A 21,948-nucleotide genomic window follows, 5' to 3' on the forward strand; every position below is an offset into this window, starting at 1 on the left:
AGGGACCCTGGGAGGGGCCACTGCCCAGACTCACCCACCCATCTGTGTCTTGGGCGGAAGGGGCCACAGTGGGCTCCCCAGGCATTCTCTCCCCTGTGAGCTGCACATCCTCTCTGCCGGGGTCCCCCTCCCCGTCCCCTCCTTCCCCAGAGCCGCCAGGCTGCCAGCTGGGAGCATCTGCAGCTGTGACCGAACGTCCTGCGTCATGGTGAGTCAGAGCCCTCCCTCCAAGCCAGATCCAGTCACTCCACGACAGGAAGAAGAGAAAGGACACCTCTGCCGCCCCAGCCCTGGGCCACATAGCACAGGACCCCAGAGCCTGGCTGCAGGCCGGCCAGCCTTTCCTTCTCCACACAAGGGCAGGCACACAGCTGGCACGGAGCAAGGCATTCGTCCCTTCAGAGCTATCCTCCCCCAAACCAGGCTTGGGGGGTGGGGGAGGCTCGTCTGATGGAGGCAGAGCACGGAGGGCTCTGAGCACCCAGGTCTGAGTACAGCACTGGACTCGAGGATCGGCACATCTGTCTTATTCACACCAGCACATCCACCGAATGGAGTTTCTTCAGGATTCTCGTGGGGGTAGGGACACTTGGTGAAGTAATAGTGTGCCACACCTGTGTTCACCATCACCGTTAATTAGTTTTAGCTCTAAGAACCTACTATGTGTCAGTCGTTTTGCACAATTATCTCATCGATTCTTACAGCAATCCCATGAGGTAAAATTTTTACCCCCAGTTAACAGACAAAGAAAATATCTGAGGCTCAGAGAAGTGAAGCAACTTGCCCAAGGTCACACAGCTTGTGTGAGCTGAAGCCACATTCACACCAGTTCTGCCGACACCCATGTCCAGGGTCACTCCCCATCAGGACTTTACTCTGAAGAGGGCACCAGGCCTGGGGAAAGAGAAAAAAACGGCAGCACCCGCCCCACTGCTCACCCCACCACCACCCAGCAGTCCCACAGGACCCAGATCCTGCACTGCTAGACGCCTCCGCCTCCACACGCACCCCTGCCTCAAACCTTGTTCATCCTTCAGAGTCCTGCTGGGCCATCACCAGGTTTTGGAAGAGAACCAGTGAACTTGGCTTCTTCCCTTGTAAAAGGGAAACAGTGACACCTGCCCTGCCTGGTGCACAGGTAGGTGTAAAGACGGAGTGAGACAGAAGGATGTGAAAGTGAGCGCTCAGATGCTGAAGAGCTGCGTTCTGGGGCGGGGTGGGGGTGGGGTGTCTGTGTGTAAATCTGAGTGTGTGTGGCTGTTAGTGTGTGGATGTGCACGTGCGAGTGCGTACTGCACACGTGTGTGTTCGTGGGTAGGTATGTGAGAGAGCGAGTGTGAGTGATCAGAGGGGCCACTGTGGCCCCATCGGACGGCAGGCGCAGGGCTGAGGCAGCCCTGGCCGGCCCTCTCACCCGCCTGACCCCGTAGAGTGAAGTTTAACTCTCATCCGTCAGTGAGGCCACTGGTACACCATCCCCACACTCTGTATCCCCAGCCTGGGCCGCCGTCCCCCCAGTGAGAAGCTGATGGTCAAAAGTCGCTGTCCCTCACAGCTAAGGGACCTCAGGCGAGGCATCCGACCTCCGTGAGCCTGTTTCTTCCCCTGCAAAATGGGTACAATGGAACTGTTGTTACTGCGCTCAGCCAGGTTGTGCCCCAAATGCCGGAATCTCCCCGCCCCCACCGCCCTCTTCCCTGACCTTCAGCCCCTGTCGCCTAGTGGCGCGGGAGGCGGGAGGGCCAGAAGTTCCCCCTCTGGCTCCCCTTCCCTTCCCCCGCCCCCCCGCCGGGCTCCTGCTTACCCCACCGCCACCCCGCGGCCGGGCTGCTGCAACAGGTCTGCAGGCGGCGGGCGCGCTGGGGGCGGAGCGGCCTCGCGGGCTCCGCGCTCGGGGCTCGGGGCTCGGGGCGAGCGCTCCCCGGGTCCGCCCCGCCCGCCGTGCTGCCCGCGTCTGGCAGGGGCGGGCGCGGCTCGCGAGGCGGCGACGCGAGGCGAGCCTGGCGCTGCGGCGGCGGCGGCGGCGTTGGCGGGGACGACCCGGCGGGAGCGGCGGCTGAGCAGAGCGGAGTCCCGGCCCCTTCTTCGCTCGTCCGCGCTTCCGCTGCGCCAGCGCCGCGCGTGAGCCCCGAGCCCGAGGAGACATGAGCGCCCGGCGGCCCGGCGCACCCAAGGCGCAGCGGCCCGGCCCCGCGGCCCCGTGATGGGCTCCTGCGTGTCGCGAGGTGAGGGGGCCGCGGACCGTAAGGGAAGGAGGTCGGGCGCCCGGGGCCCCGCGCCGGGGGCGCGCGCACGTCCCCTCGGCCGCTCCAAAGAACCTCGGTGGGGGTAGGGGGGACGACCCACCCTTCCCGGCCGGCCGCACCCCACCCCCGCCGAGCACCAGGGGACACGGTGCCCCGAGGGGGACAGGGCGTGGGGTGGGGGAGCAGCGCGGAGAGAGAGCGTGGGGAGGTCACCGCATCCCCAGCCCCGCTTGGAACCACACCCCACCAGGCGGCAGAAGCAGGGTCGCTTCCTTTCCAGCAGCCAGCCACACACCCCCTGCTGTGTGCCTCGGAAGGGACGGAGGCTTCTACTTGCTCCTGGCTTCTCTGGGGGCACTGCGGGGCACCAGGAGAGCAAGCAGACCCTCCTTCCCGCACCCCCCCAGACACAGGCCTTAGTGGTTCAGTGTCCCCACTCTGTCTCCTCACCCCATGCCCCTGTTTTCGGAGACCTCGAACCCCACTGGCAGCGAGGGGTTAATGGAGAGGAACAGGTTATAAAGGAGGTTCCCCTTCCCCCACCCTCATCCCTAACTCCTCAGCCCCACCCCCATCCTCGGTCAGGGGACAGGAAGGGGCAGAGACAGCTGATGTTCCCAGTAACCCCTGGGCCTTTGACTGGGCACTCTCCCCCCTCCTGTGCCTGAGCTCCACGGCTCTCCCCACGGTGGTCCCCAGGGAACTGGAGTGAGCTCCTCTAGGGGGGAGGTTTGGGGGTGGCAGGGACTTCTACACACAGCAGGGGCCATGGGCAGATGGCTCTTTGGAACCCCCCCCCCGCCATCGGTTTTCTGACAGGCTGCTGAGCAGCATTGAGGAAGAGGCTGGCTGGGTCATTCTCCCACCCTGGTAACTTCACCCCACAGTGGGACCAGTTTGGGGGGGTGACTGAGGCCTTGGCTCCAGCTCTGCAGGCTGAAGCCAAAGCCACTGACCCCAACCATGGCCTTGGGGGGCTGCCACCTCACGCATCACCCCCAGTAGCTTACTCAGGTGTGGAGGGATGAACAGGCCTTGGGGAGGGGCTGGGCAGGCTCTGGAGGGGACCTTGTCCTGGGAGATGTTGGGGAAGGAGCGCAACCCCTCCCCCCATCCTCGGGCCTCTATGGGGCTCTGCCCACAAGTCCATGTGGGACATTCAGGTAAGTGGCTCAGGATGTCTCAGGAGTGTGTCAGGGCTGGGATCATGGGTGGGGCTTAGGCTGTGTGAGGTTCATTCACTTATTTGTTCATTAAGCTGGTGTTAGCATGACACCTACTGTGTGCCAGGCACTGTGTACACGCTGGGCACCCGGAGGCGGTGAGCCCAGCACAGCATGTGCTCTGAGGCCTACAGGCTGGCCAGAGGGGAAGGTAGTATTAAGAGTGAAGAGTATTTAGTGTTCTTTAGAACCCACAGGCTCTCAGTGTGTCTCCAGAAACCTCGAAGCCTCTGGGCAGGCTCCAGGTGTTGGGGATCTGGTGTTTCCTTGTTGACTGTGTCCCTCCCCCATCACTTGGCCATCCTGTGCCAGGTGCTGGAGGCCCAGCCCCAGGTGGACTTGCCTGTGACCTGCAGACCAAGGTCAGGCTGCCAGGTGGTGCCAGGATTGGGGCTGGGGCCCAGGTCCTCTGGCTGCTACCCCATACCTGGTGCTGGAACCCTCTGCCCTGCCTGTCTGAGGTCACACTGGCCTGAGATGGGTCTTCTCCACCCTTCCTTCAGTGGCTTGGGCTCCTCGTTGTATATTCTGACCTTGTCCCCGTCCTGAGGGGTCGGCCTACTTCCAGTCTCAACATGCACGCAGGCGAGTTGGATGCTCGTAAAGAAGGTGTGAGACCACTTCAGCAGAGGACAGCCAGCGTCCCAGTACTCTGGGTTCTGGGTGGCCAAACCACTAAGTGGAGGCCACCCACCCCTCTAGTCATCACTAATGCTCCCAGAGTGCTTACGGCTTACCAAGTACTGCATTCAAGGTGCAACTAGCTAATTTGGGGTCTATACTATCACAGTCCCCATTTTTACAAACAGGGAAACTGAGCAGAGCCCGACGCTGCATAGCTAAGAAAGAGCAGGGCTTCCCTGGGGGTCCAGTGGTGTTAAGAATCCACCTTCCAATGCAGGGGATACGGGTTCGATCCCTGGTCGGGGAAGTAAGATCCCACGTGCAGCGGGGCAACTAAGCCCTCGCGCCACAGCTAGAGAGAAGCCCGCGTGCCGCAGTGAAAGATCCCAGATCCCGCGTGCCGCAACTAAGACCCGATGCAGCCAAAAATAAATAAATAAATATTTTGAAAGAACAAAGGAAGGGAGGGAGGGAGGGAGAGAGAGAGAAAGAAAGAAAGACTAGAAGCAGGACTTGAACCCAGTCATGCCGACCCTGGAGCCTGGGCCCTTGTCCTCTGCACCACACAGCCAGCCCTCGGACCCAGGGCCGGGCCGTCCTACTCCTCTCCAGCTGCCAGCTGGAGCCCCCACGAGCCTCTGAGTCTCCACACCTGCACCAGTTGCTAACAACCGCCCTGTTACTCGAAGCACTTCCCTGTGTCAAGTGCTCAACCTGCAGCCAGGCCAGGAATTGCTGACCTCCTGCTGATGCCCATACCAAGTCCAGAGCCCATGTGCAACTGGGGCCACCCCAGCCAAACCCCAGGTGCAAGCCACACCTGGGAGAGCCACCCCATCCCAGCACTGGGCAGCAGTTAGCTTCTGTGAGCCAGGCCTGGGAGGGTAAGGGTGCGGACTCTGGGACTTCCTTGGTGGCGCAGTGGTTAAGAATCCGCCTGCCAATGCAGGGGACACGGGTTCGAGCCCTGGTCCGGGAAGATCCCACAAGCAACGGAGCAACTAAGCCTGTGCACCACAACTGAATCCTGCACGCCTAGAGCCCACGTACCGCAATGAAGAGTAGTCCCCGCTTGCTGCAATTAGAGAAAGCCTGCATGCAGCAACAAAGACCCAACGCAGCCAAAAGTAAATTAATTAATTTTTTTAAAAAAAGAGTGCGGACTCTGGAGCCAGCCAGCCTGGGTTTGCATCCCTGCTCCGCCATTCACTAGCTTTGTGACCTCAGCAAGTTACTTAACCTCATATATGTATCTCAGTGTTCTCGTCTGTAAAATGGGAATAATACTGGTATTGACATCTTAGGGTTACTGGGAGGGGATTAAATGACTTAATTCACGTAAAGCACTCAGACCAGTACCTGGCATGTAGTAAATACTGTAAGTGTTAGCTGTCACTTTAATTTTTATTATTGCCCTTCTGTGTAGACAGCTAATCCAAACCCTCTTGGCCGGGAAAGGGCAAGCTACAGAGGCTTTGAGCGCAGTCCTGCCTCATGGGAAAAGAAACAAGCATTTGAGGTGCTGAGAACATGGGGGAAAGTGATTGGGACCAGATTAAGGCAACAAACGCTGTTTCTAGAGGCTATTTTGTGTTCATTATCTATTTTTAAGCTACCATTTGTTGGGTGCTTATCCTGAGCTTCCTGAGGCATCACTCACCTGGCCTTGTTACTCCTTATTCAACCCTGGGTAGGGGGGGTGGATATAGGGCTCAGAGATGGGAAGGGTCTTACCTGAGGTCACACAGCCAGAACACAGAGAGGCAGGATTTGAATCCAGGACTGTGTGATCCCAGAGCCTGAGCATGGAACACCTGCCCTTTGCTTTCTCATGTCCGCACATGGAGGGAGGTACCGAGCGTGTGGTCAATGCTCAAGAAATTCAGCCCTCTGGAATAACTCCAGCGTTAGCATTCGGTTTGGGCTTTGCTACCACCGATGGTGACAATCTGTACAGAGCAATCTCTGTCTACCCCCCTCTGTCCAGCTCCTGGTCTCTCAGTGCCCATCCCATGCCCCTGGCTCCAGAGCCTCTCTGCCTGCCCCTTTCCGCCCCAGCCCACTTCTCCAGGCCAACCCATCAGCCTCTTGCCCCCCTACCCCCGGGGTCTAGTGCATCAGGCACTGGTGGGTGATGAGAGCAGAAACTGGAGACCAAGGAGTTTCTTCTGGAAGGCCAGGCATCTGATTATGTCTGGGAGAAGGCACAAGCTCTAAAGGAGCCGACCAGAACCACCCCCAGTACTCAGGCCCACTGACTGTGACCCCTCCATTCCCAGCCCCTTAAGGCCCGTCTCGCCTTGGCCCTAGCAGAGCCCGTGAGCAGAGTCCCCCTGGACATGGTGGAGAGACTGAGGAAGGGGTAGATGGGGCCTTGCCCCCCGCTTTAAAAAAAAATTTTTATTGGAGTATAGTCGCTTTACACTGTTGTGTTAGTTTCTGCTGTACAGCAAAGTGAATTAGGTATACGTATACGTATATCCCCTCTTTTTTGGATTTCCTTCCCATTTAGGTCACCACAGAGCATTGAGTAGAGTTCCCTGTCTGTACAGTATGTTCTCATTAGTTATCTATTTTATACAGAGCAACAATAGTGTATATATGTCAATCCCAATCTCCCAATTCATCCCCTGCCCCCACCAGCCTGGCCATTTAGGAGCTCACAGTCTGAGGAGGGAGACACAACCTTGCCCTTGGAGTTGTCTAGTGGGGGAGGCAGGACACACAGGTGGAAAAACAGCCTGAGGAACCTCTCAGGAGATCAGCGCTGGTCAGTGGGTGGAGCACAAGCTTTGGCGTTTCAGACTGGCCTAGGTTTGAACCTCATTTCTGCCACTTACTAGTAGGTGACCTTGCAGAGGTGATTTAACCTCCCTGAGCCTCCGTTTCCCCATATGTAAAATGGGCATAACAGTACCTACTTTGCTGGGTTGTTATTAAGATCGAATCAGAGATAATGGATCGAAAGGCCTAGGATAGTACCTGACACATAGTAGGTGTTCAATAAACAGTGCAAGCAAATCACTGTATGCCACACTTTGCCCATTAGGGCTGCTGGTAAGGTAATAGCCTAATACATCTGAGGGCAATCTAGGCAGGCTGCCTGGTGGAGGTGAGGCTAGATCAGGGTGTTCAAAGAAGTTGGGCCATAGGATGGCAGAGGAAGTAAAAAGGAGCTAGGATGTGTGGAAAGTCCTGAAGAGAACACGGAAAGGGACCCCTTTGGGCAGCTCTGAGTTGTACCAACTCACTTATGGAGCTACTGCCGTGGACCTGGTGACCTGTAAATCAGTGTCCTGGGGGGCGGGGGGCACTTTGTCTCCTAAAGGCCAGGCCACTGCCAAGTTCAGAGGGACAGACTGCGGCCGTGGCAGTGACTCACAAGGACTCACCCTTGGTGGTCTCCCTCTGCAGAGTCCCCCAGGGCAAGCTCCAGCCCTGGGGAAGGACCAGAGGAGTGGTGCCTGAGATCTGTCCCAGGGTCCAGAAAGAGGTTGTGAGGTCTGGGAGGAGAGGGGGACAGAGCCGCTGTCGTTTAGGGAGTGCTTGCCGTGGCAGGTGCTTCATCCTCACAGCCACCCGCCAGTATTCTCATTTCACAGATGAGAACCCTGAGGCTCCCAGGGGCCGCGTCACAGGCCCACAGCCCTGGAGCTGACAGCGAAAAGCCGGGATTTAAACCCAGGGCAGGCACTGTGCAAGGAAGGCCTTGCCCGCTGTGCTCTCTTCGGTGCAAGGCAGGAACCTGGCATGTCACAGCTGAGCAGCACACACCTAGGGCGCGGATGGCTGGAGGACTGCATCGTGCACTCGGCCGCAGGGGTCCCAGGAAGCTTAGGGGGGAGGCCCGTGACTGTCCAGGGAGGGTCATCGCGAGAGGCCATCACAAGGGGCTTCGGCTGCCGCTCCGTTTACTGTGTGCTTTTAAGAGGAAGTCTACCCTTTCTGGGCTGCTGAGAAGGAGCAGGGTTAAGCCTGGAACCACTATGTCCTCCTGGGGTGTGGAGCCCTGGGAGACACTTTGGGGCAGGTGGCAGCCACGGTGACAAATGGGCTGGGACATAGGCACGAAGGAACAGCTCGAGGGGCTGGACGACCGGAAAGGAGGTGAGAAGAATCTGGGTGGTAATGTTGCAGATGCACCCAAGGAACGAGCAGGAGAAAACGTGTGGGAGCGTTGCAGCCAGAGGGGTTTAGGTGAAACATCAGGAGGCGCTGCTTGGGTGGCTGGACTCTAGCAGATTGAGGAGCTGGCACGGGAAGGCAGGAAGCATCCTTGGTACGCAGAGAAGCTCCGGTTGAAGGCAGAGGGATGGAGGGGACATCTAGATGACACCCCTCTCCTTGAAGGATCAGGGTGGCCCCGTCCAGGCTGCCGTGGCAACCAGAGGCAGAGGCTCGTCACTTCTGTGGCCAGGGCAGGTGGGGGAGGGGGGCAGTCTGAGAAGGAGCCTCAGACCTTGAGTTCGGGGGAGTAGGGTGTGGACTGGGAAAGGGGGCTGGGTATCCCCACAGCTCCCTTGGGAGAGGAAGGGGCCCACAGGAGCAGAGGCTAGGGGTCTCCTCAGGCTATCCCCCAGCCCCCGCCCCACATGAAATGCTGTGTTTTTCCAGTTGCCGGTGGTGACGTGGCTCCCGTCCCAGCTGGGCGAAAAGCAGCCTGTGATTTCACCCTGGGCTGGTTCATTACCTGACGTCTCCATAGCAACCAGCCTGTGACATCACGGGGCCAAAGTCCTCAGGGGAGAAGGCAGCTTTGGCAGAGGCGCCTGCACCCCAGCTGAGGTGGGGGGCAGGAAAGCTGGGGAGGGGGCTGGGAGCCAGGAGCCCACGTCCGCCACCACGTCGACAGATAACTTTGTTCAAGTCACGTCCCTCCGGGCTGTCGACATCACCTGCCAGGCTCCCCTTGCTCCCTGGCCTGTGGTTGCAGAGTTTTAAAACAGCTTCGGGCGATGGGCAGGGGCCTGGAGATATTCCCTCACCCTTCAGAGTTCCCAGGAGTGGTCTGTAGCCAGCATCACCGTGTCTGCACCTTGGAGGCCCCAGCTTGTGCATGCTGGCACCTTAAGAGTGCGACTTTCAAACTTTTTTGACTGGACCCATAAGAATAAATTATTTTGCATCGTAATCCAGTACACACACATGTGCACACATATGTGTCTGTGCAATTTAAATAGGGGCTTCGTGCAATAAGACTTAGCCTGTTTCTGCAGTGGGTTCTGATATTTTCTATTCTACTCAATTCTACTTCATTCTTTTAAAATATGACCTAGTAAATTGCTTGCTTGACCCACTAAAGGATGCGCCCCTGGTTTGAACACCACCTTTGAAGGACCTGGAACGTTGCCTTTGTACACATGGAAACTCTGATGCCCAGAGGGGGGCAGGACTCTGTCAGGGTCACACAGCCAGGACTGGGTGTGAAGAGCAAGATGTACTGGACACTATGGGGTGCACGGCTTAGCCCCCATGACCTCACACTGCCCTCGCTGCTCTTAGCACCCGGGCCACTGAGCTGTGGATTCACGGGTGGGGGCTTAAACTGGCTCCACTTCCCTTTTCTCTGGTCCCCACTCCAGACAGTCTCACTTGAACCTCCCTGACCTGCCCGCCCGTAACAGCCTTCGGGCAGATTCCAGAACTCTCTAGCCTCTTCTGGACACTAAGTCCAGTCCACCCAGTTTGGATGACAACTTTCATCTCGCATCCCATCTGACCCTTTCCTTCTCCCCTTCGGCCATGGCTGGCTGCTCTTTACTCTGCAGGCCTCCCTCTCCTCTCTGGGTCCCTTTCTTCTCTGACATGGTGGGGTCTGGCATGAGGAACTTGAGAAAAAATGGCCAAGACATTTGTATTTATCTGGAGCTCTAGTGGTCTCCCTTGGCTACCACTGGCTCAGTGATGAAGCCTCTGTGTTGTAGGCATGCAAATATTCATTCCTTCGTTCTTACAACAAATGTTTAATGAGCACCTACTATGTGCCAGGCCCTAGGCAGGTGCTGGGACTAAAGTAGCAAATAACACCAGGTCCCAGCCCTCACAGAGCTCATGTTCCAGTGAGAAACCATGAACAAGGAGACAGACACACACATTGTGGAGTGATGGGTGTAGAACAGGGTGAGGGGATAGAAAGAGTCGGGTGTCATATTAAATAAGATGGTTGGGGGAGGCCTCACTGAGGTTGTAACATTTGAGCAGAGACCTGAACGGAGGGAGGGAATGAACCTGTAGGTGGCAGGAGAGTCCCAGATAGAGAAAAGGAACGAACAGCCAGTGCAAAGGCCCTGAGGCAGGAGCGTGTTGGAGTGAGGGAGGAGGAGAGGAGGGACATGAGGTGGGAGGGGGACCAGGGTCTCTCGGGTTAGCACGTGTGAATTCTCCGGGGAGCCATGGCGGTGGTGGGGAGGGACTTCCCACTATAGAGCCCATGTCGTGGGAGATCTGACCTGGTCTGACCTCTTACATTCCCTGCCCAATTCCCTTTTCCCCCTAAAGTGATCCACCCTGCAGCCTCTTGGGGCTGGGGTCCTCTTGCCTGCAAGCAGCCCTCTTAGGGGACTGCTCAAGAATGGAGCAAAAATGGAGCCTTGGGTGGAGCAAGGCTCAAACCTGGGCCCCTTCCTCAGTGTTTACTTGAACCTCGACAACACAATGTTCCCCTTTGCAGGCTTCCCAGATTTCTGCAGGTGAGTCTCTGGGAGCCCCTCATTTAGCCCGTGGGGAGAAACAGGTAGAGTCAGAGGGGGTAGACGGCGGGGGTAGCAGAGCTGGTTTCAGTCCCTTTGAAGAAAGCGTCTGCTCCCCCCATCCCGCCTCCACCCCCTGACAGTGGCTTTCTTCAAAAGTGGGGCTCTCAAAGCCTCTTGGTTCTCAATTTGGATCCTGGTAGACAATTCCTGAGGAACAGGAGCAGTCTCCCTCAGCTGCCCATTTTACAGATGTGGAAATAGAGGCTTGGAGAGGCAAAGTCACTTGTTCAAGGTCCCACGGTAATAAAGGGCAGACCCAGGATTTGAACCGGGCAATTTGGCACCAAAGCCTCACCAAGCTGTCTTAGGAGCAGTTCCTCAGGAGCAGACCCTGAAACGGAGATGTGGGTACAGCTGGAATGTGAAGGAAATCTTACAGAGGAAACCAGTACAGGAGTGGAGAGAGTGAGGCAGAGGAGATGCAGCCAGGAAAGGGTGTCTTTCGTCCTGCGGGGGGTGGGTGTTTCTGCCTAATCCCACAGGGAACTCTGGGGTGAAAGTGAAGCTCAGTGTTTTCCCACCCAAAACAGAGGAGCTGGGGTCCTGCCCCTCCAGTCACGGGCTAAGGGCCGCTCGCTCCGGTGGGAACAGCATCACTTCTCAGTTTCAGCCCAGGTGCCCACGGGCAGCCCGCCTAGAAAGAACCTCAGGTGCTGCCTGTTGGAAGCAGAGTACGTGGGGAGGGGACTGTGGGTGCACAAAAACAGGAGAAACAGATCCCCCGGGATCTGGGGGATTGGGTGCAGCAGCCACACCATCCCCCGCCACCCAGTTCTTCCCTCCCTGCTAACCTCCAAAGTCCCCGAGTCTCCAGTTCAGCCCACTCTCCTCCATCCACCAGTGGCGCCCCCAGCCCCGCCTCTGGGGTTGCCTGACGTCTCTCATCTCCAGCCTCAGACCCTCCCTGGCCTCAGCGTCCTCCAGGAAGCCCTGTGGGCTTCCATGCCATCAGCTCCTCCGCCTCTGCCCGCGCTGGCCCAAGTCAGAAAGGGGTGGTGGGAGCCAGCGCCCAGGGCTGGACAGGCTGCAGGCTGGGACCAATGTCCCGCAGAGGGCCCCCCTCCCTGTGGCAGCCCAGACGCTGCTGCTCATTGCAGACTCCTTCCAGACCCCGTGGCTTCGTGCAAGCCCCGCCCACGCCGCTCCGCCCCCCACCGTCTTCCCGCACCACCATCCCCAGGCCCTCGTAGACCGCCTACCTCCTGGCCAGCTCCCTGCCCGCAGCTCTCCTGCGCAGCCCCCAATCCCCACCCCGAACTCATCAAAACTCTTTTTGTGCTTTGGAAGAGAGTGAACCTTTGCGTCAGACCCACAGGATTCAGGTCCTGACTGCCGGCGACTGACTGTGTGCCTGGGGCTAGTGGCTTCCCGATCTGTGCCTCAGTTTCCTCACCTGCCAGGTTGAGCCACAGATTCCTTCCTCTCTAGGTCAAGGTGAGGACTCTGCCATCACCCTGAGAAAGGAGAATGTAGAAAGCAGAGCAGTCCTCTGGTGCTGCTGTTGCCCTGGCTCAGCCTTGTGTCTGAATGAGGGGCTCCGTGGAGGAGGTGTTTCCTGCATCACACTGTGGGCTCCCCGAGGGCTGGGATGGAGTTAATCCTACCTCGTCCCCAGGTGCTTGCAAGTCTAGACGTCCAGGAGATGGATGCTCAGTGGGTGAAGGAATGAATGGCTGCACGGATGGATGGATGGATGGATGAATGGATGAATGAACGAACAAATGATCACCCCCCAGATCTGCACATAACTGGGATTTTCCTGATACTCAGGCCTCAGCTCTGAGAAGCCCTCTCCAGCCCCTCCTACTTACGCTGTCATTTTTTTCTTAATAGCTATTATTGTTTCCTAATGCGTCTCACTCGTTTGTGAGTTTTCGGTTAATAGTCTGTCTCCCTCACTAGAACGTCAGCTCCGTGAGGGCAGAAACCACCTCTGTCTTCTTCACCGTTGTGTCCCCAGTACTGAGAACAGCGCGAGGCGCATAGTAGGTGCTCAGCTAATACTTTTCAGTGAACGGAAGAGTAACTAAATGCGCTAATCAAATGAATGATAAGTGTGTTCTCTGCCATCCTGGGGGTGGGGTGGGGTGGAGGAGTCCTCTTCAATTTGGCCCAAGGATCCGGTCCAGCAATTCCAGTTGCTCAGGTCAAGGTGTTCATTCCCTCAGCAACGACTGTGAACCTACAGTGTGGTAGGCCCTGGGGATGCATCAGGGGCAGGCTGATCCCTGCCCCTCCCCCACATAAATAATTTTTGCCAGACATCCTGTGCTAAATGCTGTAATAAAGGTGGAAGTCATCCCTGCGGATGTTTGCAGAGCACCTACTAAGTGCAGGCGGGGCTTCTACGCTCTGAACGCAGAGCACTGAGCAGGGCCGCCGTGGTCTCCATGCTCATGGTGCTTACAGTTGTTGTGGGGAGAGGGGTTGGACTCTTAAATAAACAGAAATATCAGAGGGTGGTGACTGTGAGGGGAGTGACTGGTGGCCGGCATGGGGACAGGGAGGGCCACATTGAACAGCGTGGCCAGGGAAGGTCTCTCCTGAGCTGAGTCCTGGATGATGAGGTTCAGGAAGATCTGGGGCAAGAGTGTTCCAGGCGCAGGGGAGGGGACAGCAAGGACAAAGAACAAGCTTGGCCTTTTGAGGAGCAGCAAGGAGGCCAGCGTGGCCGAAACCGCGAGCGAGGGGGCAGGCAGAGGACTGAGATCAGGGGTGGGCGAGCTGACGTGTAGGGCCCTGAAGGCCGAGGTGAGGGGCTGGCTCTTCTAAAGTCTGACGCAAGGAAGCCAGGGCAGGTGAAGACGATCTGACCTAGAATGCGATGTCCCCGTGCTGCTGGGTGGAGAGTGGATGGCAGGGCCAGGAGGGGAAGCAGGTGACTGTTGGTGAGAGAAGGTGATGGGTCCCACCAGGGGAACAGTGGTGGGTATGGAGAGGGATAAATCTGGAATGGAGCTCTGAGAGAGAACCAGTGGGCCTTGCTGGTTGATTGGATGGGGTTGGTGGGGAGAGGTGGGGAAAGCAGGACTCCGAGAAAGCTCCTGGATTTTTTGTTGGTACAGCTGGGTGGCCATTGCATCCTTTTCTGAAATTGGGGAAGTAAAGGAAGATGGACTCAGGTTTGCAAGTTCCGTTTTGCCCGGGGTTTGCTTGAGGTGCTTATTGGGCGTAGGGAAATGGAAACTCATTCAGGAGCTCAAGCAAAGAGTCGGGGCTGGAGGTGTAAATGTGGGTGTCAGCCACATATGGGTGAGATCTTCTGGGAGAGAGAGAAGGGAGGCAAGGGGCCCGGGACGGAGCGGTGGGGCAGGCTCAGGGCATGAGCAGTGAAGAGGATGAAGAAGAGCGCCGTGGAGGTGGGAGGGTAGCCAGGAGAAGGGTGTGGCCGGAGAGGGAAGGAGGGATGGGCGACACCCTTGTGCCTCCCGGGTGGCCACCGAAGATGGGGCTGAAGAAGCCACCGCTGAGCTTGGCCCCCCCCCGTGCAGGACTCTGGCCACTTGCCAAGGGCTGTCTCATGAAAGGCTGGTTGGAACAGGCGGAGGAGAAAATGGGAAAAGATGGGAAGTAGCAGCCAGACACAAGTCTGGCCACGAAGGGCGCAGAGGAGTGAGCAAGGAGTAGAGAGAGGCAAGCAGGGGCTGGGAGAAGGTCTTTAAAGGGTGGAAGAGGGGGTGCTGAGGGCTGGCCCAGAGGTGAGGGGACTCTGTGAGGCAGAAGAGAGGAGAGGGCATGCTGGCAAGAGCCCCTGGGCCGAGAGGCCTTGCAGCCCGTGCCACGCTGATGGGCTGACTTGGTGGGGAGGGAACACGGGCAACACAAGAAAGAGCGCAGAAGCCCGCCCTGGATGGAGGGCAGAGACTGAGCCCAGACCCCGGGGTGGAGGGACTGGTCTTGGACCGAGGGGGGACAGTTATCCCTTTGTCACAAGAGGGAAAGCAGACGATGTGGCATATGCGGGCAGGGCAATGATTTGAGGTGGAGAGAGTGGGGTGATGCCTTCTGAAGGCTCCTGGGTTGCATTGAGGGCGGGAGAGAAACCAGCAGCAAGGTCCGGGCAGAGGCAGGGGTGTCAGTGTTGGGAGTTCAAGAAGGAAAGAGGATGAGGTAGTCAACCTCGCGGGACGCAAACTAGCAGGAATCAGAGAAACATAGAAGGATCCTTGGGTAGCGTCCTGTGTGAGGCCGGCGGGCACCGATTTAACGTGACGCCCGTGACTTTCCCGAGTGACGTGCAGCTCGAAGGGTCCAGGCAGAGGGTTAGACTAAACAGGGTTAAGAGAGTCAAGGGTATCTGCAAAGGAGAGCTTGTAGGATACGCCAGGAAGTCTTAGCTGGGCCAGGAGGGAAGTGAGGACACGAGGAGTTAGTGGAAGGTAGAATACATGGATCGGACGTCTCCGTGAGGTCAAAAAATTGCTGGAGTGTGGGTACTAGAATTAGTGCAGATGGAGTAACGAGCATATGGGCAAGTAAACCCCACTGAGGGGATCTGGCTGGACTCCTCACCTGCTGTGAGCTTGAGTCTGTTTTCTACGAAATGATGTAATAATAAAGTAACGCCCGTCTCTCAGGACTGGCTTGAACAAGCTTCTTGAGCAAGAGAGCGCTGGGCTTTTCTGAGTTCCTTCTGTCTTTCTTTTTTCCAGATTTGCTCACAAGTGCCCACAAGGACTGCCCCATGCCCCAGGGCACGGCCCCCCTGAACCCAGACTTGCCCTCCAGCCGCCCACCCACCGTGGCTCCAGACCATGTCACTGGCAAGGTAACTGGTCACGCTTCATTCCCACCTTCACCCCCCACGTAGGCCCTGGCTCCTGGGCTGTGCCCTACAGCTCCCCACAGGGAGCAGAAACCTTTTCCGCCTCCTCTGTCCCTGCTGAACTTGGCTGCTTCCTGTGGGATCAGGACCCCTCAGGCTTGGTATCCAGCTGGATGAAGGTCTGAATTGGGCTGGGCATCCAGGGACTGAACCAGACCTATTTAGAAAAGAGAGTCCCACGCCGAAGGGCTTCCCACCCAAATTAACTCAGCCTTGCAGATTAGATGGTCTGTTACCAGCCCACGGACTCCTTAGCAGCCCGCACTGCCAGCTGGAGAGTAAAGGAATGGAATTCTCAGTCCAGATAGATCAGGACCATCTTGCTAGGGCCTCAAATCCTGTGCCTCATTTCCACCTTTGCCCCAGAGGTTGGGGGCTTGAACCTACCAGTTGATATAATTACCTTTTTTTTTTTTGAACACATACCACATGCTAAGCGGCGTGCTAGGCACTTTGCCTACGTTATGTCATTTACGCTTCGGCACAACCTGTGAGATAAATGGCATTGTTACCATTTTACAGAGGACGAAGCTGATGTTCTGAGATGTTAAGTCACTAGTCCAAGGATACCCAGGTAGAAGCGGCAGAGTCAAAGGCCAACCCAGGTCTGATCTCTCCCCTAACCCAGTGCATCTCCTGGCAGAGCCATCATTGCACCCCCCGCTCCTCTCTCTGCATGCCAGGGGACACCAGGGCATGACCCATGAATAGGCAGACCCCGACCTCAGGGACGACCAGGAGGCTGACCCACACCACCAGCCAGGGCTCCAGGATTCGCACCATCTGCTGGCCCAGTGGGCCAGACCCTGCCTGTTCCTCTTTCTCCTCTTGTTTTAGGACAAACAGATGGATTTCTGTTGGGATCCTTGGCAGGTCAGTGCACTTGCCCCTCCCCCAGTCTAGCCAGACCCAGCTGACGCCAGTGCCCCTCCCTCTGCTGGGCCCAGCCTGGCCTCACAGGGCTGCCAGCCCTGGGGGTGGGGGGCCTGATGGAAACAGGGCTGGGGATGGTCCTGTGGGGGTGTGGCAAGATGGCCAGAGGACGTGGGGAGGGTGCGTAATGGGGATGGGAGGGGTGGGGGGAAATCATCTTGCAGCTCTGCCCCACCCTGCTCACCCCCTCCCCCGTTTCTCCAGAGGTGCTTCCAGACCACCAACGGCTACCTGTCCGACTCCAGATCCTGCTCCAGCAACTACAACGTGGCAGCCCTGGCCACCTCGTCCCTTGTGGGTAAGCTCCAGCTGCCCTCTCCCGTCTGGAAGTTCGCACAGCAACCCCCAGGCACTGGCGGTGGGAAGGTCAAAGCTGAATTGCATCTGGAAGGACTGCGGCCCTGCTGGATTTCAGCATTTTCTAAATGCCAGGTTCCAGGGCTGGGCTCTGCAGGACTTAGGGCTCCTGCCCGCCCCCGACCCCTCCAGGGGTTAAATTGTTGGGTTATCCACAAGGTCTGAGGGGGTGGCCCCAGTTTTCCAGATGTCTGCCAGCTGTGGTCTCCCTGCTTCTCTGCAGCACATGAAACCTGCCCTCGTGCCAGCTTGGGTCAGATTCCCTAGAAACAGAGCCCAAGAGGGGAATCGTCATGCTAGCGATTTCCTGAGAGGTTATTCTCCAAGGAAACCTGTAGGGAGCAAAGGCAGCAGGACAGGGCAGGGGAGGGAGCTCAGCAGAGGTGTAGTTGCAGAAGTCTTGTCTTTCTCAGCCTGATCCCATGGGGAGCACAGGAGCATGACTTGCACCACAGAATTCATGGCACTTTGAGGCGAGGTGGCTGGGTTTTTTTTTTTTTTTTTTTATAAATGTATTTATTTGTTTGTTTGTTTGTTTTGGCTGCGTTGGGTCTTCACTGCTGTGCACGGGCTTTCTCTAGTTGCGTGAGTGGGGGCTACTCTTCTTTGTGGAGCACGGGCTCTAGGGCACGGGCTTCAGTAGTTGCAGCATGTGGGCTCAGTAGTTGTGGCTCGCAGGCTCTAGAGCGCAGGCTCAGTAGTTGTGGCGCACGGGCTTAGTTGCTCCGCGGCATGTGGGATCTTCCTGGACCAGGGCTCGAACCCACGTCCCCTGCGTTGGCAGGCGGATTCTTAACCACTGCGTCACCAGGGAAGTCCCAAAGTGGCTGGTTTTATATTACTCCTCCATCGGTCCATCACTGGCTGCCACCTTCCAAGCACCTCTGGGTGAGGCAGCTCCCATCAGCTAAGGGCAAGGCTCCCAAGAAGGGCACAGGTGTGAGCTGGCAGCGGCAGGGGGTGGGCATGCCGGACCAGCACGGCATCTGCCCCACGTTGACCACAGCCAGCCAGCCTCTGCTCGCAGCTTTGCTCCTTGATCCTCAGGTTCCCATTTCTTTACATCCCTCACAGCTCCCCAGAAGGCCCTTGCTGACCCCGCACATTTGCCCCTGTCGTTTCCTCCACCTGAAACCCCTTCCCTCCACCTCACCTGCCCCTCGGGGGCCACTGAACCACCGCCTCCAGAAACCTCTGGTTGCCAGCGCTCCCCAACCTGTGTCAGAGGTCTCCCTCTTCTTTCCACCTCCATCTTTCCCATTTTCCCGGAGGTTTTTTTTTTTTTTTCCGGTACGAGGGACTCTCACCGCTGTGGCTTCTCCTGTTGCGGAGCACAGGCTCCGGACGCGCAGGCTCAGCAGCCATGGCTCACGGGCCCAGCAGCTCCACGGCACGTGGGATCTTCCCGGACCGGGGCACGAACCCGCGTCCCCCACATCGGCAGGCGGACTCTCAACCACTGCGCCACCAGGGAAGCCCTTCCCAGAGTTTTATGTCTCAGTTTCCTTCGTGGATGCCTTTCTTTCTCAAAGATTACTTCTCCCCACATCATGGCTTCTGGGACCAGTGACTCCCACATCTGTGTTCTCAGCCTGGGTTAAAGGAGATGCCGAATCATTGTTGACAGCCTTCTTTCTATCTATCATCTTCCACATCCGACCGGTCTACTCACAAGAACCCCTCCAGGCCCTCCTCCCCATCTGCCCAGCCCTGTCCTGTCTCTTGCTGGATCCCTTCAATGGCCCATAATGTCCCCCTGTCTCCACCCTTGGCCCCTAATCCTCTAATGAGGATGTTCTTCCTAAACAACAGATCTGGCTTGTCACTCTCTTGCTCATTACCCTGCTGTGGCTCCCCATTGCTCTAAGGAGAACAGTGGCGCCCTCAGTCTGGCTCGCTTAGCCCCCAGTCTGGCCCCTGTTGGGCTTACCACCCTCTCCTGCCTCCCTACTCCTGGTGTGGCCCCATGTCTTGTCCCCAGTAGTCCTGGAACCATGCCAGACTCTTCTATGCCTTCATCCTCTTCCCACCTCTGGAATAGCCTCCAGTCTTGCCTCTGCTTATCCAACTCAAGCTGCCTTCAAAGCTGGACTCCAGTCTACCTCCTCCAGGAAGCCTTCCCTGCCTGCTACAGGTCTCACCCTCAGCAGAGCGGGCAGTGTCCTAGGCACAGGGGCTGCTCTCTCGGAACTTGTTCACTAATGGATACAGGGAGGGCTGGGTGGATCTTGAATGGATCCTTGAGTGAATCTCCTTGAGCAGAAGGGTCTAAACTTGGTCACAAAGGGAATGAAGGGTGTGACAGGTCTGGAGAAGAAGCACCAGGTGGGCAGGAGCATTGATTGGGAGCAGGGCATGGCGGGGGGCATGGGGCCTGCAGGTGGGTGGGGAGCATCTACGTGAGAGGGCCCCAGGCTGTGGGAGGGCGTGGGGCAGGCGGGCAGCGGGCGCGAGGCATTGTCCTGGCGGGAGGAACTGGACAGGTACAGGCACTGTGGGTGGGGGGCTTTGCGGACGCAGGGCGCCGGGAGAGGACGGGGCGCTGAATGGATGTGCGGTACAGGCCGTTGGATTGCCCTGAGGTACTGAGGGGCCTGGGGTATTGGGGGTGGGGCGCTGGGCTGGGCCTTGGGTCAGAGCCATCACTCAGCTGCTCTCAATTGCCCCCAGGAGTGGTGCAGAGCATCAAGGACCACATCACAAAGCCCACGGCCATGGCGCGTGGTCGCGTGGCCCACCTCATCGAGTGGAAGGGCTGGAGTGCCCAGCGCTCAGGCTGGGAGCTGTCCGCAGCCGAGGACGAGCATTACTGCTGCCTCCCAGATGAGCTTCGTGAGGCCCGCTTTGCCGCAGGTCCGAGGCGGGAGGGGGAGCTTGGGGACGGGGACTGGCCGGGGCTGTAGTCCTTAGGGGACCCAGGGTCACCACCTGGGCGTTGTCTGGGCAGGCAAGAATAATGCCATGGGGTGGACGGGGCATTGGTGGGCACGTGCTGATCAGCATGCCCGGGCATGGGTGGGCAGCCCCAAGAGGCAGTGTCTGGTGCCAGCCTGACCTGGCACCGGACGCCCCCCACACCCTCTGCCCGTGCCCTGCTGAGCCGGGTCCGTTCCCCACAGGGGTTGCCGAGCAGTTTGCCATCACGGAGGCCACACTGAGTGCCTGGTCCTCGCTGGACGACGAGGAGCTGCACCCAGAGAACAGCCCCCGGGACGTCATCCAGCTACAGGGTACAGCCCGGCGGGCGCCAGGGCGGGCTGGGTGCGGCAGAGCTGGGGCTGCGTGCCTGCTCGGCCCGGTGACCTCCGACAAGCCCCTCTGTCCCTCAGCCTTAGTTTTTCTTCATCTGAAAAATGGGGCTGGTGATCCTCGCCCCGCGCAATGCCCAAGGAGTGCCGCGAGCACAAAGGAGAGAAAGATAGATGACAGACAGACAGATAGACAACGTGAATTAAGTGCTCACTGTGCTAAGCGCTTTACACGTGTTATTTCACTTTATTCTTACGACAGCTCTAGGAAGTAGGTGCTGTTATCTCCATTTTACAAATGAGGGAAACCCAGGCATCAAGAATCTCACCTCAGATTACACAGCTACAGGCGTCAGAGCCAGGACCTGAGCCTTAACACCAAGCACAATCAACCACCTTTCTAGGACCCCAGGGTACTCCCGAGGGCTTCAGGGAGCCTGGGTCCTGGGTGGCGCCTGCCTACCCACTCTGTCATTTGCTCCTCCCTGTGACAGTGGCGGGGGGTGGGGGAAGGGAGTGGAGGCCTGGGAAGAGCGCTGGCTGTCCCACTTCTCAGAGCACAGAGGGATTTGAGGGCTCTGGCTCCAGAGCCTGCTCTTATCTATTCTGCTCACTGCCACCACCACCCTGTCACCACCCCCCCCAGGGAGAAACTGGGGCTCAGAGAGGTTCAGTGACATGACCAAGGTCACACAGCTTGGCAGTGACAAAGCCAGATTTGGAGGCAGGTCTTCTGCCCCTCTCCCTGCCTCACACTCCCAGGGAGGGTGCGGAGCCGGGTCTTCTGAACTCCATTCCTCACCCCCACACCCCTGCTGCTTTTCCAGACCTGGAGAGCATCTACCTTCAGGACAGTCTTCTGAGCGTCCCCTCGCAGGATGACAGTCTTCTGGCCTTCTCCTCCCCCGATGGATGGCCCTCACCTGACGAGCCCCCCACCATAGCCTCTGGCCCGCAGCCCCCCAGCCCCGAACAGCAGCACTGGCAGCGGCTACTGGGGGCCCCGGGGCCCGAGGGTGGGGCCCACCTGCAGGGCTCCCTCCCATCGGTGGACAGTGGCCCCCTCTCGGAGGAGGAGGATGAGGTGTTCTATAACTGAGGCGGGAGCCGGAGCCTGCTCACACCGTGACCTTGCCTGGTGGGCAGCCCGGGTGTATCAGGACACCAGGGTCTGGCTGGGCATCTCTTGACCCCTCAGGGCAGGCACAGGGTGGGTGCGCCAGGGATGGGGGCCCGCATTCCTTGGGGACCATTCCGTGCCTCTGCGGACCTGCCCCCCGCAGTGGGAGCCGTAATCCCCTTCTCCCTCTTTACTTGGCTCAGGCGGGCACCTTCCCCGCAGTCTCTGCCATCAGCAAGCTCGAGGACTCTCAGCAGACACCAGGCAGGCCGCCCAGAGGGGCCGACAGCCAGGCTCCCAGGCAGACAACCACGGAAGGGCCTGGGAGACCCACCCCGACCCCAGGGCTCGGTTCCTCGCCCCTGCCCTCTGTGCTTCTTCACCCCCCCATCAGAGGCGGGGTAGCCTCTCGGGGTACCTAACATCTGCCCCTTAGTGCTCTTCACGAGGATTCTGTCTCTGGAGGATCTGTCTGTCCCTCACTCTCTGGATCTGCTCCCTGGCGCCCTGCTCCCCCTCCTTGCTCTCTCCTCCCATCTCCCTGAAGGTTCTCTGAAGACATTAAAATGGTGGGTTCACCCTGGAGGAACTTGGCCTGGTCTCTGCTGGGGACGGCGTGT

The 21,948-nt window shown here is 58.2% G+C and overlaps 1 protein-coding gene across 3 annotated transcripts; it reads left to right on the forward strand.

The window, feature by feature from the left end:
• Positions 1–289: 289 nt before the first annotated feature.
• Positions 290–21,913, forward strand: FAM131C (family with sequence similarity 131 member C). 3 transcript variants are annotated; one of them, XM_067016702.1, is made up of 7 exons: positions 290–1,138; positions 15,498–15,613; positions 16,508–16,543; positions 16,808–16,901; positions 19,631–19,813; positions 20,080–20,190; positions 21,036–21,913. In XM_067016702.1, exons 2-7 carry the CDS (start codon positions 15,530–15,532, stop codon positions 21,305–21,307), a joined length of 780 nt encoding a protein of 259 aa, XP_066872803.1. In that variant the 5' UTR covers positions 290–1,138; positions 15,498–15,529; the 3' UTR covers positions 21,308–21,913. The 3 variants fall into 3 exon arrangements, with proteins under 3 accessions (XP_066872803.1, XP_066872807.1, XP_058922716.1); XM_067016706.1 differs by lacking the exon at positions 290–1,138 and adding an exon at positions 2,020–2,225 and having other exon boundaries at positions 16,354–16,543; XM_059066733.2 differs by lacking the exon at positions 290–1,138 and adding an exon at positions 2,020–2,225.
• The last annotated feature ends 35 nt before the right edge of the window (positions 21,914–21,948 follow it).

Source organism: Kogia breviceps, chromosome 1 (assembly GCF_026419965.1).
Source record: "Kogia breviceps isolate mKogBre1 chromosome 1, mKogBre1 haplotype 1, whole genome shotgun sequence".
Classification (NCBI taxonomy): domain Eukaryota; kingdom Metazoa; phylum Chordata; class Mammalia; order Artiodactyla; family Physeteridae; genus Kogia; species Kogia breviceps.

Bases quoted from the DNA above. Each gene is read 5' to 3' on its own strand.
- FAM131C (XM_059066733.2), top strand. From the start codon at position 2,204: ATGGGCTCCTGCGTGTCGCGAG. The intron at 16,902-19,630 runs GTAAGCTCCAGC...AATTGCCCCCAG, and splicing joins GGCCACCTCGTCCCTTGTGG to GAGTGGTGCAGAGCATCAAG. The intron at 19,814-20,079 runs GTCCGAGGCGGG...CGTTCCCCACAG, and splicing joins TGAGGCCCGCTTTGCCGCAG to GGGTTGCCGAGCAGTTTGCC.